The sequence below is a fragment of the Coffea eugenioides genome, chromosome 5, assembly GCF_003713205.1.
Source record: "Coffea eugenioides isolate CCC68of chromosome 5, Ceug_1.0, whole genome shotgun sequence".
Lineage (NCBI taxonomy): Eukaryota > Viridiplantae > Streptophyta > Magnoliopsida > Gentianales > Rubiaceae > Coffea > Coffea eugenioides.
Window position 1 is genome coordinate 9,704,637 of NC_040039.1, and position 18,494 is coordinate 9,723,130.

The 18,494-nt window shown below is 36.0% G+C and overlaps 1 protein-coding gene across 1 annotated transcript in view; it reads right to left on the bottom strand.

The window, feature by feature from the left end:
- Positions 1–1,872: 1,872 nt before the first annotated feature.
- Positions 1,873–18,494, bottom strand: part of LOC113771150 — a 114,785-nt gene continuing 98,163 nt past the window's right edge. The window contains exons 8-10 of the mRNA XM_027315766.1: positions 3,552–3,648; positions 3,156–3,507; positions 1,873–2,133 (exon numbers count right to left, since the gene is read on the bottom strand). Coding sequence (XP_027171567.1) covers positions 1,873–2,133; positions 3,156–3,507; positions 3,552–3,648 — 710 coding nt within the window. The remainder of the gene's footprint in view (positions 2,134–3,155; positions 3,508–3,551; positions 3,649–18,494) is intronic.

Here is an 18,494-nt window from a genome sequence, read left to right on the forward strand (position 1 = left end):
ACCAAGGAACCCTTCCTTTAATCTTGTTAATGTTCAATTGATGGCTTATGTGAGTTAAATAGATGGTTTTAGGTGTTATTTTGTGACTTTGGTTGAAATTGGTGAAGTTTTATAATTATTGGTGATTTTTCTGTTTTCATATGGATATGATTATGTGGTCATGTATGATGATTGGAAATGATATTTAAGGAAGCTAGAAGGTGAAAAAAGTGGTTAATTGCAAGCAATTTCTGTTTTGGAAAGAAAATTGAAAAGTTAGGGTTTTAATGTTCTACATTCTGCCCGGTTTTGTAGCTCCTAGTTAGAGGCCGAATTGGCCTTGCCTTAAAACATGCAAGTTGTAGGGAATGACATTTTGGAGGTGTCTACAAAATTTCAGGTCAATCGGAGCAGCGTAGCTTGTGAAAAGTCGAAATTACTATTGCTGTCCTGGTTTTACCCTAATGTAAGAATTGCGCCTGTAATTGGTTGTTTTGGCTGGAATTTCTTCCGAATTGGTTGTTGAGGTCTTCTGATGAAATTTAGCCATGTTTCTTAGCTTTTAGATGGTTTTTGAATTTCTGGATTTGGACTTGGATAGCCTGATTTATGATGTTTCCGCTAGAATGCGTTCTGTGAATCTGTTTTTGTGATTCTGGTATGGTATCTTGCATTTTTTACCTGGTTACACTCGAAACTGGGTTGAGTGACTTTCTGTAATATTGTAGCCCTATCTCTTAGCTTCAAAACGGTGTATCTTTCACCTTCTTCTGACAATCGTAGCGCCTTTGGTGCCATTACCGCAAAATGACGTCAAAACTATTTTTCTGGTTTTGAGCTTAACTTTCATTTCCGGACTTTTCCCTAGCTTGACTTGTACTAGTACTACTTGGAGCTTGCTGAATGGCTATTGAATGAACTTGTTGTTGTGTGTGTACCTTTGGGTTTGAATGAGAAAAATAATGAAGCCATGATGGCTGGAAAAGTTAGCAAATTCAGGGGAAGTGCTGTCCGAACTTTGAAGGGATTTATTTGCATTGAGTTTGTGATCTAAGACTTGGATTTGAGCAAGGCAATGTTATATGCTGGATGATTTCTGAGCCGTGGAGGTGAGTGACCCCAAACTATTGTTAAAGCTTCTTATGAAATGTTTCTTGCATTATTTACTCGACTGCATCTCATGCGTGCTTGCATGTGAATTCATGATATGATTTTGGCTTCAATGAGCTCTTGGGAAGTCTTGTGCTGGACACCAACGTCTCCACCTCTGTTTACTTGGAGCAAATGGCTCCGGAGCTCAAAAAAGGGCTCCCTCTTAATGTTAACATGAATGTTAAATGTTCTATTTGAGCGTTGGGTGTTCAAGTGCTATGACTTCACTGGCTCACGAGAGCAATAAACGGACATTTGATCTCTGAATCATGACATCATCGAAAGGATCGAAATGCAACATTGTGAAATATATTTGATTACTGATTTTGCTGGTTACTCGCTGAGCTTTTAGCTCACCCCAAAACTATTTTATTCCCCTCCACAGGGCTCGTGGCGAAGGAAACGTTTGTATTAAAGTTCTCCGTGTGAATGGTTGGTATCAAGGATCAGAGTGGCGCAGTGGAAGCATGGACGCTTCGCTTTTGATATGTAATTATTTATTGGAGAATTTGATGTAATATTTGAAGTTTTATCTTGTAATCTGTTTGAGGAATGTAGTGAACGACTGAGTCCCGGCGAGAGCTGGGCAGGCGGCCCGCCGAACCCTCTGGTTCGCCTTAGGGGGAGGTGGGGCTGTCACACTCCAACAGTCATTTTCAGAATAGTTGGGTTTTCCGCAGTACCCACACTTAACGTGAGAGGTCACTGCTGAACCACTAGAAGGCGCTCTCCTTGCCTGTGTCAGTCCACTACGACCTCCTCTAGATAAAGCTCCTCTCGAAACTCCGGCAGTCCTCGGTCCTCCCGCTCCTCTTCCCATTTTGGAAGGCTGTGCACTTTTACTAGTTTGTCCAGAGGTATGACTAGAAAAGTTTCTTTTCTATTGTGGAAGTCCCTTACTTGCATCCTTGCATTTTCTACCCTTTGAGCTTTCTCTAGTGCCTCAGTGAACGTAGAGATTTGGGCTACAGCCAAGCCCTCTTGTATCTCTACATAAAGTCCCTGAACAAACCGTCTAATCATTTTTTGCTCATTGGTCACCAATTCGGGAGCGTACTTTGAAAGTTTAGTAAATTTTTCTTCATACTCAGCTACACTAAGAGTTCCCTGTTTCAGCTTGATAAATTCATCCTCCCTCTTCTCTTGGATTAAGGACGGAAGAAACTTTTCATTAAATTCCCTTGTGAAATTCTCCCAAGTCCAACGGGTTTGAGTTCTCTCCCATTTTCCTTTTATCAGATCCCACCAAGCACGGGTTACTCCCTCAAATTGGAAAGCAGCGAAGTTCACTCGCCTATTCTCAGTGTAATCTAGAACGGCGAATATGTTGGTCATCTTCTCTAACCAATTCTCCGCTACTTCAGGGTCGGGTTCACCAATAAACTTAGGCGGGTTGAACTTTAGGAACCTTTTCAAGGCTCTATCCTCTCATCTTTCCTGACCCTCAGGTTGGTTGAACGGTCCAGGGTCTTGTCTATCAGCTAAGCGGTCTAGGATATCAGTCATCATATTAATGGCAGTAGCCACTTGATTACCCTCAATATTTTCCTAACCTTGGATCGGTCTAGTTGCCAATCCCTGGTCATCCCTTTGAGGTTGGGCCTGTCTAGTCCCTCGCCCACGACCTCGACCATGGCCTCGACCACCTCTTAGTCCTTCCATAACCTAGGCGTGCCTAGTGCAAGAAATAAATAAATTATACGATGCAAAGTAGAGAGCAGGAACCAATCAAGAAAATATTGAAAATAACAATAATTTACATTCATTAGCATATCAAGTTCATACAATTAGCAAGTCATGGGGTAGTCACAAAAATATAGCACACAGATGCCACAAGAGTACTTTTAGTCACAGAGGACTAAAGTAAAAGCAAGTGCTTCAAAAGTAAGCCACACAGTCATGCAAGATACAATGGCCTCAGCACTTAGCATCACCCCTGCTAATTCTAACTGTACTAGTCAAAAGGGTCAAAAGAAAAGTCCATCAATCTAGACCTAGTCCACAGTAGGACTATCAGGAGGAACCTCCTCCTCAGGATCCTCCTTCGAATCTTCCTTCTCAGAGTTATGGACTGCCTCCATCGCCTCATCCACTAGCCTAGTAGCATGAGTCAAAATCCTGGAAGCCCGACCACGGACCTCCCCTCTCAAACTAGTAAGTCGAGCCCTAGTACTCTCGAGCTCCTCACGAACAACTGCGGATGTGGCCACCTCACCCTTGATCATCTCCCCAAGCTCGGCAATCCGCTCACCCTGAGCGCCCACCATCTGTCTTAGCTCGTCCACCTCTACCTGTAACTCTCGGTTAAGATCCACCAGCTGACGACGCTCGTCGTCCAGAGCAAGCACAAGATGATTCGGGTAGGCGAAGGTCAACCTACACGGACACTGGGGATACCTAGTAGTAGGTGAATAGCGTACATGAGCTCCCCCCCTAGAGCTCGGTAGTAAATAGGCCTAAGGGGCTCTTCATGGCCATTCCCATTAGCCGCCGGGGCTCCATTTCCGTTCTTCATCCCTGCAAAACAATCACACTTTTCGGTTAGAAACTTAATCACTACCTAGTCCGGATATCCCGCAATGCATGCCTAACTTAATTACTAGTTCATCCCAAATGTCACTTGAGGTAAGACTAACGTAGTTGCTAGCTTACCCCAAGTATCACTTAAGGTATGACTAAGTCATCCTCTATCGAATCTTCAAGGTAGAGTATCTAATATGTCTCCCAAATAGATTTCTAACCTAGCGCTAACCTAGCGCTCTGATACCAACTGACGCCCCCACTTCTCCCTAAGGCGAACCAAAGGGTATCTGTGGGACTCCTGCCCAACTCTTGCCAGGACTCAAGCAATTCCATTCGAACTTATTACCAGTCTACACAACACAAGTAAATAACTTAAATACAGTAAAAGCGGAAGCGTTCAACCTTAACAATAGTCATCCATTAACCAACCCGCACGTCGGGTGTTCAAAGTACATCTTAAATCCCAAATATATATCACGCCACAAATGTTACATTTCAATTCCAAAAGTACAACCCAAAACCAAGGGCATAACCAAAATATAATAGATACCCTAAACAAAAGTACATCAGGAGGGTTTCTCCAATACATCTCCGAGTCCAATCCTGTTAAGGAAAACAAATTTACAGGGTGAGCAAAATGCTCGTGAGGCCAAGAACACACATGCAAGCACGTAGTCCAGATACCAGTCCCAAATAACAGTTCAAGAGATAATTACAAGTAATTAATAAAGCCAGTGAAAGTAAACAGAAATAATTCAAGGAGCTAAGTTCCACTTGCTGTGTCGATGACATTCGTATACCTCCCCGCGATGACACTCCGTCAACCAGGTCGGTATTTCCAATCCGTAGAACTCCACTAACTTCCCATCCGTCCACCGTACACCGCTCGGGGCCCGCACGTTATTTATAAGGCGATACTCCACAAGTATGCCAAGCAAGATCTCTCAATAGATCAAACTTATCATGTGAATCTCATGACTCACCGAGGTTCCCGACCAAGCCCATGCCGGCTCGAGTTCCAAGGTCGGTCTATGAGTTTAGGCGTCCCCCATGTACATGTAATTGTCGAGGAGATTCACTCTAACGACGTATGCACTCATAGCATACCAAGTCATGTATACAAGTATTTGATAGGTCCAAGCATGTAATTCAGGATATGTAAGTCTAGCAAGTCAGGCCAAGCATGAATCATTTATTTCAAATGAATACGAGTGCGATAAAGTACACACTCGACTCCATTTTATCAAAACCAGGTAGATTAAGCAAGACAAGTATGTATTAAGTTCACAGGAGTTCAAGTAAACATGCACTTGATACTCACTAAGTAGTAAGTAGTCTCAACCAAAATTTAAGCGTTCACCGTGGGATCCTCTTGAGGGTTCTCGTGTGCGCCTGAGCAAATATTAGTGAAGTATCACTCATATATCCCAATTATCAAGGAAGATTGTACACTAATACAATCTAAGGAAATTTCATGAAAACGAACCTCAATTACTCGTAAATCGAGGTTTAAATGGAGTTTCTTAAAGTACACGGGTAATCGAGTTTTCATTTTGGGAAATCAAGTATAAAACATTCAAGAAATATTGAAGAAATAAGGAGTACTTGAAAACTCCCTTCCCTTGAAATTTGGAAAAACTTCAGGTTTGATACAATATTTTGAAAAATCGTATCTCACATTCTACATGTCAAAAATTGGAAAAATTGGTGCCCTTGGAAACCTCTTTGAAAGTACTAAAAGTTCTTAGAAGGCATTTTTCCATGATTCTAAATGAAAGATACTCAAAGATGAGCTCAAAGATACTCAAAAATGAGCTCAAAAATGAGTTTTTGTGAGGTTTTGTGAAGAAGAAATGAAGAGCAATGGAGTCTTGAGAGAGGAGGGTGGTGGCCGGCAGTTTCTGGTGAGGAAGAGAGAGAGGAAAACTGATTTTTTGAAACTTCTTAGAGAAGCTTAATGAATGGTAGCTTGTGTGTACAAAAGTCAACTTTGAATAGTGTAGCGCGCGCGTTTCGTGCTCAAATCCTCTCGCGTTCATTTCACTAGTGCACTAAACCTCTAGTACACTTATATTCATACAAATATTATTCACTCTTAATTGTCCCAAAACAAGGGTCTAAAGTCTCTCAAGTAAAATCGCGTGTGTGAAAACGCGTATCACCAATTTAAATGCGATAACGCGAAACCTTCGAGAAATTCCTATAACGATTGTACTACTAACTATCACTTGAGTACCTAAACATAAAACTACCTATTTTAGGACCATTGTACAAGTCTCCAATTTTCCAAACTTATTGTACTCTCAATCAGTTAAAATTTTCCAAACGCGTTTTCACTTTTTCACTAAGCAAGCTTCTAAGAAAAATAATTTTTTGAAACGAGACACTTTAAAAATGTATCGAAACTATAATACCATGTACTTAGGTCTAATAAGGTTAGAAAATATTATCCGTGGCAAAAATCTAAATAAATAATTGATTTAGCCAAAAAAAAAATAGGGATTTAAAAATAATAGTTTTTCGAGTCCTCACAGATGATGGTTTAAAGTGATAAAAATAAAATATGAAGTGTAAAAGAGAAAATGCAATTAAGAACAAAAGTCAGTTTTGGCAACCTGTGGTATTTCGGCTATATCTTGAGCTATACACATTGGATTAAGATGATTCTTAAACCATTTTGAAGCTAAGAGACAGATCTACATTTGGTATGAGACATCAAAGTCCAGTTTAGCCGTATTTCTAGTCAAAAAGTCGAAATATAGAAGTCAAAGTCTGCTGTCAAAAATTGACAATAGAGTTCTGACCAGTCAGTGGTATTTTGATCATATTTTGGTCCTCAGAGCTCCAAATTGGATAATTCTTGATGTTTTGGAAAGCTAAGTCAAATATCTACAACTTTTGTGTTTTACAGAAGAGCTATTTCGGCTTCAAATATCGAGAAAATATCAGTTGAAAATTTGCATGATAGCTGTAATTTGCTGACCAACTTGCCTTGTTTACACACAACCTTTCCAACTCAATTTCAGTTGTATCTGACCAAAAATAAGTTGGAAAGTTGGAAAGACAATTCAAGAGAATTTCAAGATTCAATTTTGTCAACTAGAAACAACTTCTCTTGAATTCTCTATAAATGGCAGCCTTTGAAAACCATTTTGATAACTTTGGAAGGCTAGAAAGAACTCCACAAAAAATGTAGTCTTCACTAGTTTTTCTTGGTTCATTAGTATAGTATAGGTAGAGTAGTTTTTCCTTCTTGTATTTGTATCTAGATTTGCATGAAGATTGGAGAAGCAAAGATGGAGAGTTAGAGCTCATGTGACAAGGGTGACATCTCTCCTATCACTTTTTCTTTTGTATTTGATTTCATGTTTAGCTATAATACAAGTTTGGCTTTGTTTTTCTTCATGTTTTTCTAAAGTTCATGCCTAGAGTATGGATGAACTTTCTATATCTTGTTTATGATGTTTACTTAGTTATTTGGTGATATTATTTTGAGCAAATTATTTATCACTTTTGCTTTTCTAATCATGATTAATCGGCCAATAGTTGTGATTATCTAAAGGTGTTAAATTTGCAATAAAAATTGGAATTTAACACTAGTTCAAAGAAGTGATAAACTTAGGGAGTACACTCACGAGAGTAGAGGTGCACCTATGTGACTTTAGTGACTTGTTTCATTTAATTTCATAAAAGAAATGTACTTGTAATTAATTCATAACCACGAGAGTAGGTATGATTTAGCTACAAGTATAGTTGATTCACTACGAGAGTAGGTTTCACATATATTAGGAAATTACGCCATAACTAGCCAAGATAATAGTATTCACTTAACCGGTAACTTCATTTACAAGAGTAGTAAGGAATTCCATATCTCTAGGAGCTTTCTAGTATTATTTTCGTTATTTTTATATTTATGGTAGTCTAGATAATAAAGAAATTTGAAAAACACCGGTAATTGCAATCTTTCCGGTGGGATCGACCCTTAATCCCCTATACTCGCTCACGATTCGTATACTCGCGATAAATCGCGCGTGGCATATTTAGGAATTTATAAATGTAAAACTTGATTAGGATGAGTTTAATGTTATATGTATACCCCGCGCACGTCAAGTTTTTGGTGCCGTTGCCGGAGAAGATTTGGTAATATCGGTATGAAAAACAACTTTATTCGTTTAGACATTTTATTAGTTATAGTGTGAAAGTTATTTTCTTTTATTTTAGTGTTTTATGTTTGTATGCATTTTATCACCTATTCTTCTTACTAATTTTGCTCTTAAGTTGTTTAAAAGTAATTTTAGGTAATGAGAAGGGTAGGTCAATTTGGAAGACAATGCTTGAGAAATGTAAGATTGGCAATGGATGGTTACCAAGTGCAAAACTCCTTCAATAGAGGTAACCAAGAAATTACTGAAGGTATGTCTTTTGAAGATGGTTTAAGGTGCTGAAAGGCAAAATTTGATGTTATTATGTTACAAGTTCAAATGGACACAATTAGGCATGAAATTGAGCAAAGGAGGAATGCTAATGCTTTTAACTCTTATCATGTGATTTGTAACTTGTGTGGAGGTTATCATGCTACTCATACAAGTAGACAAGCACAAAATGTGGATTATTATGATGAATTTGGGTATTGTAATCCTTATCTTGATCAATATGATCCTAATTGGGGCAATTCTTGTGCTTATAGTTGGGATAATCAATGTGCTAATAGTGCTTCTTCTTGTTTATATGATTACCAATTTGAATGTGTCCACTATGAATCAAAACCATCTTGCGAATTGGCAATAGAGAAGTTAGCTAATGCACCTCTACTTTGGAAATTAGAAAGTGAACCAGTAGCTAATGATTCTAATGCATCTTGGGAGCTAGCTGTAGAAAATTCTTCTAATCAATTTGATTTAGCCATAGAAAAGCTAGCAAATGCAACCTCCAACCGTTTTGATAGGGTTGAGGAAATGTTAGATGAATTAACGTCTCACTTTGATAAAATACAAGACCAATTATATGCATTGTGTAAAGTTATTTCTTCTAATAATTTACAAAATGATCCTAGCATGAATGGTGGAAATGTTGTATGTGAAAATGGATTGCATTTTGATGAAAATGATGAATCTCAATTGTGTTTCAGTGAGCAAATATCCATTTCACATGATAATATCTTTGAAACTAATTTTGAACCTCAAGAGGTGAGCTTTAATGATTCATTTTTCACCCCTCTTGAGGAGTGTATTGAAAGTATAGGTTTGAAAAGTATTATTGTCCAAGAAACCCATATGACATCTCCTTTGGTGAATTCTCAAGTGGTGCATATTCAAGATAATATCTATGACTCACTTGAGATAGGTATGTTTCTTCCACCTCTTATATCATTTGAACATGTGGTTTTTGCTATTAAGCCATCTTTTAATGATTCACTACGACAAAAATTGGTGAATTATTCATTAACAAAACCTCCTTGAGAAATGAGGTGAAAAAGTTTAGCCAATGACCATAAACAAAAGCGCTTATTGGGAGGCAACCCAATGTTTTGGTTATTTTATTTTGGTGTGATTTCATGTTTAAATTATGTATTGAGTTATTTTGTTATTTTTCATTTGTTTCTCATTTTCCATCTTTAGGTTAATATTATTAATGGTTATCAAATGGAATGCATGAAGCATTGGAAATAAGTAGACAATGGTTCGTGAATTTCATGCTTTGAAATTTCGATCGCAACAATAGGGGAGTATTACTTTTCTTTATCTTGATTTTCCTTTTTATACATTGAGGACAATGTGCATGTTAAGTGTGGGAGGAAGAATTGAGATTATATACATTGTATGTGATTGATTTGTTGGTTGTAAATATTGGACTTGTGTTTAAATTTAAATTTTTTTCAAAATCTTGTCCAAATTTATGAATTTGCTCCAAATAGTTTCAAATTTTTTCAAATTTATCCAAAAGGGTAACAAGTTTTATACCATTAGTAGTTCAAATTCCTTCTACATTTGAAATAAATATATGTGATTTGGAAACTTCTTTTCTCCTTTAATTTGGAAATAACTATTATGTGATTATAATTTGTGCATTTATAGGAAAGTATATCTTGTAAAGTGGAGAAAATTATGCCTATTTTTTTGCATATTTAATGAAATTTCTTCTCTTTATTTGATTTTATAAGTTAAGTGATAAATATGGTCAATAAGTACAATACTCTTCTCATGATTATTCTTTTGAGAAAATTATTATTATCTTTGCTGTTAAAAAAAAAGAAAAAAAAAAGTGGAAAGAAAAAAATGAAAAAATGAAAAAAGAAGAAAAAATAAAATAAGATTTGTTCTACTCCAATGATTCTTGTACTTAGCAACCGGGTATCTTCATCTAAAAATGTCGACTTTCGCGTAAAACGGTACTTGAATTAAGAGTATGCAAAGCAACTTGAGTATGTGAAGTGTTGAGTAACCGGTGATTTTCATCTAAAAATGTTGATTCTCACGTCAAAAGGCATTGTCACGTCTTAAATAATATTCAGCTATGTTATATGAATAAATATTTTTTTAAGTAGAATAAGAAGATGATCATGAGTTTAGGAAGCATTTTATTGACCATATGAGTTACTTACTTGTAAAATTGGGTCAGGATGAAAACTTGATTTGAATTTGTTATAATGACGGTATAATTGGCTCTCCTTTACTTGATATTATGAGTACTTGAACTTCATTGAATAATTGCATAATGGTTGTTTACCTTGTTTTTTGAAAAAATGAAGTGGAATGGTGCACATATGTTTATTTTCAAAAATTGAATCATTGTTGGTTTGTATTTCTTATTGCTTGAGGACAAGCAATGGTTCAAGTGTGGGGGTATTTGACAAGTAGATATTTTACGTATTTTAAGTGTATTTTATTAATTAGTTTTGGTGTATTTTAGTCATGTTTATAGCTAATAAACTATGATTCTAGTGAAAATATACATTTTATGGTTAAAGTGTAAAAATTGCATTTTATGGATTTTTATGATAAAAACTTCATATTTTTATAGGTTTAATGATTCAATCATCAAATGGAGTGCATTGAGAAGATAATTGGATGATTGATGATGGTTTAAAGTGATAAAAATAAAATATGAAGTGTAAAAGAGAAAATGCAATTAAGAACAGAAGAATGCAAGAAAAGTCAGTTTTGGCAACCTATGATATTTCGGCTATATCTTGAGTTATACACATTGGATTAAGATGATTCTTAGACCATTTTGAAGCTAAGAGACAGATCTACATTTGGTATGAGACATCAAAGTCCAATTCAGCCGTATTCCTAGTCAAAAAGTCAAAATACAGAAGTCCAAGTCTGCTATAAAAAACTGACAATAGAGCTCTGACCAGTCAGTGGTATTTTGATCATATCCTCAGAGCTCTAAATTGGATAATTCTTGATATTTTGGAAAGCTAAGTCAAATATCTACAACTTTTGTGATTTATAGAAGAGCTATTTCAGCTTCAAACATCGAGAAAATATCAGTTGAAAATGTGCATGATAGCTGTAATTTGTTGACCAACTTGCCTTGCTTACACACAACCTTTCCAACTTAATTCCAGCCATCAATTTTGGTTGTATCTGACCAAAAATAAGTTGGAAAGTTGGAAAGACAATTCAAGAGAGTTTCAAGAATCAATTTTGTCAACTAGAAACAACTTCTCTTGAATTCTCTATAAATGGCAGCCTTTGGAAACTATTTTGATAACTTTGGAAGGCTAGAAAGAACTCCACAAAAAATGTAGTCTTCACTAGTTTTTCTTGATTCATTAGTATATTATAGGTAGAGTAGTTTTTCCTTCTTGTATTTGTATCTAGATTTGGATGAAGATTGGAGAAGCAAAGATGGAGAGTTAGAGCTCATGTGACAAGGGTGACATCTCTCATATCACTTTCTCTTTTGTATTTGATTTCATGTTTAGCTATAATACAAGTTTGGCTTTGTTTTTCTTCATGTTTTTTTAAAGTTCATGCCTAGAGTATGGATTAACTTTCTATATCTTGTTTATGATGTTTACTTAGTTATTTGGTGATATTATTTTGAGCAAGTTATTTATCACTTTTGCTTTTCTAATCATGATTAATCGGCCATTAGTTGTGATTATCTAAAGGTGTTAAATTTGCAATGAAAATTGGAATTTAACACTAGTTCAAAGAAGTGATAAACCTAGGGAGTACACTCACGAGAGTAGAGGTACACCTATGTGACTTTAGTGACTTGTTTCATGTAATTTCATAGAAAAAATGAACTTGTAATTAATTCATAACCACGAGAGTAGGTATGATTTAGCTACAAGTATAGTTGATTCACTACGAGAGTAGGTTTCACATATATTAGGGAATTATGCCATAACTAGCCAAGATAATAGCATTCACTTAACCGGTAACTTCATTTGCAAGAGTAGTAAGAAATTCCATATCTCTAGGAGCTTTCTAGTATTATTTTTGTTACTTTTATATTTATGGTAGTCTAGATAATGAAGGAGTTCGAAAAACACCGGTAATTGCAATCTTCCCTGTGGGATCGACCCTTAATCCCCTATACTCGCTCACGATTCGTATACTTGCGTTAAATCGCGCGTGGGGTATTTAGGAATCTATAAATGTAAAACTTGATTAGGATGAGTGTAATGTTATATGTATACCCCACGCACGTCACTATCCTACTACTCAGAAAGTGCAAGAGCTACATCTCTGCACTCCAAGTTTCTCCCGTATGTCTCTCTATTTTTTTCTTGCAAGATTTGGCTATTTGAAGACAAAGGAAGTCAAGAAAATGAGGCCTACACTTCCCTTTTATAGCTGGTAATGTTTCTCCCATGTCTAGCATTGCATGTGACTTGTTGGAGGTAAAATTGAGTTTTCCACGTAACGAGCTGCCTTCTCTGACCACAATCCGGCTAGAAATCCGGCCATAAATCCAGCCAAGTTCCGGCCGGATTGCTACATTTTGGTGCACTTTTGTTCAATTTTCAGTTCTGCTCCGATTTTGCGTCAATTTCAACTAAACGTTTCTTGATGATAAAGGCTGATTTAGCTCTTGACCAAAACATAAAACTTGTAGCCCTTTGCGTTAGCTTTCCAATGTATCAAGAATCACCTCATTTGGATCTGTGTAGGCTGTGAAATGACCAAAATACCCTTGACTACTCATTGCCCTGTTTCAGGTTCGACCAAATGAAATTGGCTACTGTACTTTGACTTGGAAAACCTTCAAAATGGATTCAGATGCCTTCACCAAAGTTGTAGATCTATTTCTTATCTTCAAATTGGTTCAAGAATCATCTTAATCCGATTATTGTAGCTCAAGTTATAGGCGAAATACGAAAATGTGTCAAAACTGTCAAAATACACAAAATCCAAGTAAAAAGTGATAAAAACCTCATTTAATCACTTAAAAGCATTTTTCACTAATTATAGCCAAAATGATTCATTTTCTTCTAGTAATATAATTAAAATGACTAAAAATAATATAAAATGTCATACAATTAAAACGTAAATTAGTCACTTATTAGTAAAAAAGCTGATTTGGCCTCCTTCATAGAGTATTTTGGTGTCAAAGTCAGCACCTGTTACTAGGGCTAGTTTGTGACCAGAGGAAAGTGTGAAATACAGAAAGTAAAAACTGGCCTTCAAACCAGTTCAATCTCACCTGGTTTGAGGAAAAGATGGTTGAGAAAAAGATGATTGTATGAGAGTGTTAACTATCTTTTTTTCTATATGAGTTGCTTACTTGTGGAGTTAGGTTAAGGTGAGAGATTAAACTGAACGTGGTTAAATTTGAGTATAATTATCTCTACTTTACCAAATGTTACGAGTATTTAGTGTAATTTGAATGATTGCATAATGGTTGATTACTGATTTATGGGATTTAAATTTGAAAAAGTATGTTATTTGGCTAGGCACTTGGATCATTTGCAGTGTAGTTGTTGATATTGCTTTTTGAAGGTGTTTCATATTGATTTTGAGTCAATTTGTAAGGTCAACTTGTATAAGTTGTTCATTTTTGTCTTTAATTTGCACCTTGAGTTGATAGATGAATTAGTTGTGATTTTGTCATTTTACTTGCAAAATCTCTTTGTTTTTGTAGGAAAAATGATCAAACTTAATTGAAAGTGAAATGGTGAACTAATAAAGTGAATGATTAGAAGGTTGAGAAGTCACAACAATGTTTAAAAGAGATGGTGCAACTCAAGGATGAAGAATGGGAATCTTCAAAAAAAAAAAAAAAAAGAAACCCTCAAGAGTTTCTTAGCAGATTCTACATGGGATTATGGGTAGGATATTTACTTCAAAAAGAAAAGCAAAGAATCACGTGCTCTGCATACTCCCTGGAAAAATCCCTCGAGGGATTGGTGATGGCTGCAAGTTGTCAACTTGAATGATTTTTTTTGTTTCTTTGTTCATGTTTGACATGATATAAAAGGACACCTTGTACCAAGTTTTGGTGATCTAGGAGATTTTCTTGACTCTAAGCAAGAAAGAAACGCATTATTGGAGAAGAGAGACTAGATCCTGTAGAGAAGAAGAACTTTTTCTTCTCTTTCCTTTCTAGCTTAGTTTAAGTGTAGTTCTAGATCTAGTTTTTATTTTCCTTGAAGAGCTTAAAGAACTCTTGGTGTAATAATGTTTTTTTTTATGGCAATGAAGATGTTGAAACTTGAAGTTTTGTTTCTTCATTTGAACGAGCATTTCTTCCTCTTTACTCTCTTTGTTGTTTCATTAATACTTAATTACATTGAAGATATGAGATTATTGTTAATTCTTCTATGTCTAGCTAAATCTTCTCGTTCTAGGGATGGATGAACCTATTTGTGCTTTGATTATGGATGAATAAAGTTGATTATTACTATATCTTGTGCGTGCTAGCTCATCTATTCTTGTTTTAACACTTGTGAATGCTTGATTACCATTTGCAAGCCATGATAGTTGTTGTTAATCTATCGAAGTAGTTAACAATGATGGAAATGGAATAGGTGAAACCTAGGGAATAGGCACACAAAAGTAGTGGTACAGTTAAGTGGATATTTTGGCATTTCTAGATCTAGATTAAGTTTTCACTTATGATTTCACCATAAAAGTAGAGAAACTATAGTATTGGCTAGAGTTAGGTCATTGGCGAGAGCAAGTTCCAATGGCTTGAGTGAAATGCATCCATAGCATGATAAGTGCTTCAATGATAATTGACCATTTCATCCATAGTTAGGTACATGTAATGGATTCTATGCCCTAAAACATTTGTATTTAGTTGAATGTCTTCAATTTATTAATTTTCCTTGCATAGTTTTAGCATTATTGCTATTTTACTTAGTTAAAATTTTTTATTTCTCTAGGTAATCGAGTGAACTAGAAGTTTTAGTAGTTGGAAGTGATCCTCGTAGGATCGATCCTAACTCCCTTGTATTACGAGTCACGACCTATATACTTGTAGTGAACAAGTGAATTAGGTTAAAATTTAGAGCATAGGTTAGGATCTCGTCACTAACACACTAGAAAGGATGAAATAACTAAACTAATCTAAACTATCCTATACTAATTACACTAAGAAGATATAATAACTAAATCTTTGTGATGTGTTCTTGTACTCTCTCCAAACTTTCTTAAAATGAAAGATACAAGCTCTATTTATAGAAAAAGTTTCAATGTGAACATTGCTCCAATTAGTCAACATTTTGGGCTTCAAAGGTAAGACACATCATTATAGAAGAAAATAAAGTCAAGAATTATTGTTAGAATCTCCACTTTATAGCTACATATCTTCTATAAAATGTCCCTCAAAAGGTGTGAAATAATGGAGTTAAAAAAAGTTGTGCAAGTAGAAGCCGCTGCAATTGTTGATTGGAATCTCTTCTGCATTCCCTCCGGAAATGGGCTGGAATCTAAGAGGGATTCCTCCCCTATTTCGCCAAAAATTTCTGTCTCAAATCCCTTCAGCAATCCCTAGATGGATTCTTGGAGGGGTTTGGTCCAACTTTCTTTTTCGACAAGTTTCTTCATTTGTTTTGCTTATGTAACTTGAGCCACCTTTGAAACTTGAACTTTAGGAACTCAATTAATGTAATGCAAGCTTATTTTTTGTTCAAAATGAAGTCCATTTTCAACTCCTACAAAAAACAACCAAAAACATGCAAGTAAAAGGGACAAAGATCTCATTTAAGCAATAAGTAGCATTTAGAACTAATTCTAGTCAAAATGGACCATTTGTCTCTTATCATATTAGGAAAATAACATAAAATATCATCCAAATATAGAACAAAATATTCACTTATAAACTATCTTAAGAAATAATTTATGCAGCGGAAAACATCGAATTATTGGCACAAAGAATCATGCATAGTAGAAGCAATTTTAACACATCAAAATATATGAAAAAAAAGAGGAGAATAATCACAGAATAAATCAATAATTTTATTAATTCAAAACTCAATAATAACAATATTAAATCATAGCTTTTATGTGGACTCAAGACACAAATGTCTCTCAAATAACTCAACAACTTGAATTTCTTAACTTCTCTCTCTTCAAATAACAACCTACAAGACTACCGGTATTTATAGATTGTTAAACTTCCAAATAGCTAAACATACTTTCCCAATCAACAAAGGAATCAATTACATGACCGGAGTCCAGCTACAACTAATCATCGACTAAAGCTTTAAAAAGAAGTTGATAAGTAGTACTAGACTTCAAACTACTCAGAAACTTGAAACGAAAATAAAGCGATTATGAAAACTTAGGGTTTATGATCATATACGCTTGATTCCACAGTTGGCTCGTGGTGAAATTCGGCTAGATAGACTAGGATTGCCTTCAGTTAGGAAATTAAGGATGGTATAGGCTTTGTGTTGGGGTAAGGATCTGATCACTATTGTAATTTTCAGTTCTGATTAATAAAAATACGGGGTGGCGCCTGGCCCCGTGTACGGGGTTAGCCAAAAAAAAAAAGCCATTACGAAATATAATAAAATAGCAGCAGCAACAAAATGATAGTATAACAGATTAAATGATATTGATGTTGTTCACCAGCAATTTTATGGGGCTACAGAATCTTCAAAGGTACTACTTTTTGAATGTTAAACCAAAATCATGTTTTCATATGTGTTTGTAGAATAATTTGTTAGGGAGAAAGGCCTCGAGAGAATCCACCAAAGAGTCCAATATATAAGTCAGGAGCTCAATTCTGACCCAAAAGTTTAAGCAATTAGGTCTTGGGTCCTTACTTACATATTAAGTGCTCGTTCTCCATCTCTCGAACCAATGTGGGACACAACCCTTTACTCATGAACCTAACAAACCTCCCCTTTCATGAGTAACCCCCACATTAAACCCAAATTTATAAGCCCTTTTTTAAGCCCACTTTAATACTCAATGCAAGTCCACCTTTATCACCAAAATCACATCTTCTCTCAAACATGGACCCACTCTTCTTCAACATCCAAATTGCATTCGGGACCCCTGCCAACCCTTGGCTTCCTGGTCTAACATCAACTGGACCCCTGCCAAACCCATAGCACACCTGATCCAACATCAACCAAACTCCTTGACACTTCGGTTCACCATCAAGAAGAGAATTTTCATCTGGTCCAACTCCGAGTAGAATCCACTTGCCCATGAGTAGCCCAGTCTCGTAACCTGAAACTCTGATACCAATTTGATAGGGAGAAACACCTCAAAAGAGTCCACCGAAGAGTCCAATATGTAAGTTAGGAACTCAACTCTGATCCAAAAGCTTAAACTGGTAGGTCTTGGGCCCTTACTTACATATTAACCGCTCTTTCTCCATTTTTCGGACCAATGTGGAATACAACCCTTTACTCATGAACCTAACAAATCTCTCCCTTCATGAGTAACCCCCACATTAAACTCAAATTTAGAAGCCCTTTTTTCGACCCCACTTTAATACTCAATGCAAGTCCACCTTTATCACCAAGATCATCTCTTCTCCCAAACATGGACTTGTTAGGATCCAGACGCGGAATAAACAACTATTGAGATATCAAGTGCATAGCAATTTAATGAGGAACAAGTCACAAGCATGAAAAATAAACAACACAAAATATATAGCGTGGTTTGGCTCCACCATTGAGCCTACGTCCACGGAGAGAAATCCGTTCTTTATTATGAGAGGAAAACCCTATACAAGAATACAATTTGAATCTAAACCCAACCCTTATATACCGTCTCTCATCTCCCAAGAGCCCTCTCTCACCCCATGTATAAGGCTACATGATACCCTCTTGTGTGTCCTTGTGTGCCTCTTGTGTAGTATGCCAACCAATCTATTTATAGTGACCATTATTTGGCCAAAATCCAAATAACAATAGGAAATCAATTCTAATTTCTAGACTTGTACAGAATAGGAAATAACTTCTAATCCTAAACTGAATAGAATATGTTTTTGGCTACTATTTCAAGTAACTAAAATCAATTAGAAAACTAGTTACTTCCACACAAAACAAGAATTCTACCTAAAAGAAAATTAAGCTAATTTCCTAACAAATCTCCACCTTGGCAAAAATTTCTTTTAGCAACCATTTGCCTTCAACTATCAAATAATATGGTACCGAATTACACACTCGAATCAATACAATCCTGACATCAAATTGATTCAATAGGCAAACAAATATGTGTAGTTGCCCCGAGTCTAACCTCTTATTGACTCGCGAGAAGGTGCCTCAATTCACCATCTCCCTTTGTAGGATTTTTTGTCACCACCACTTGCAACACGGGATCCCCTTCTGTGAGCTCTAACCCTAACCATTAAGGTAACCAAGTGGTAAAATCACTATACTTCTTCCCATCCTTAGGACTGTCTCGCCACGTGTGGTT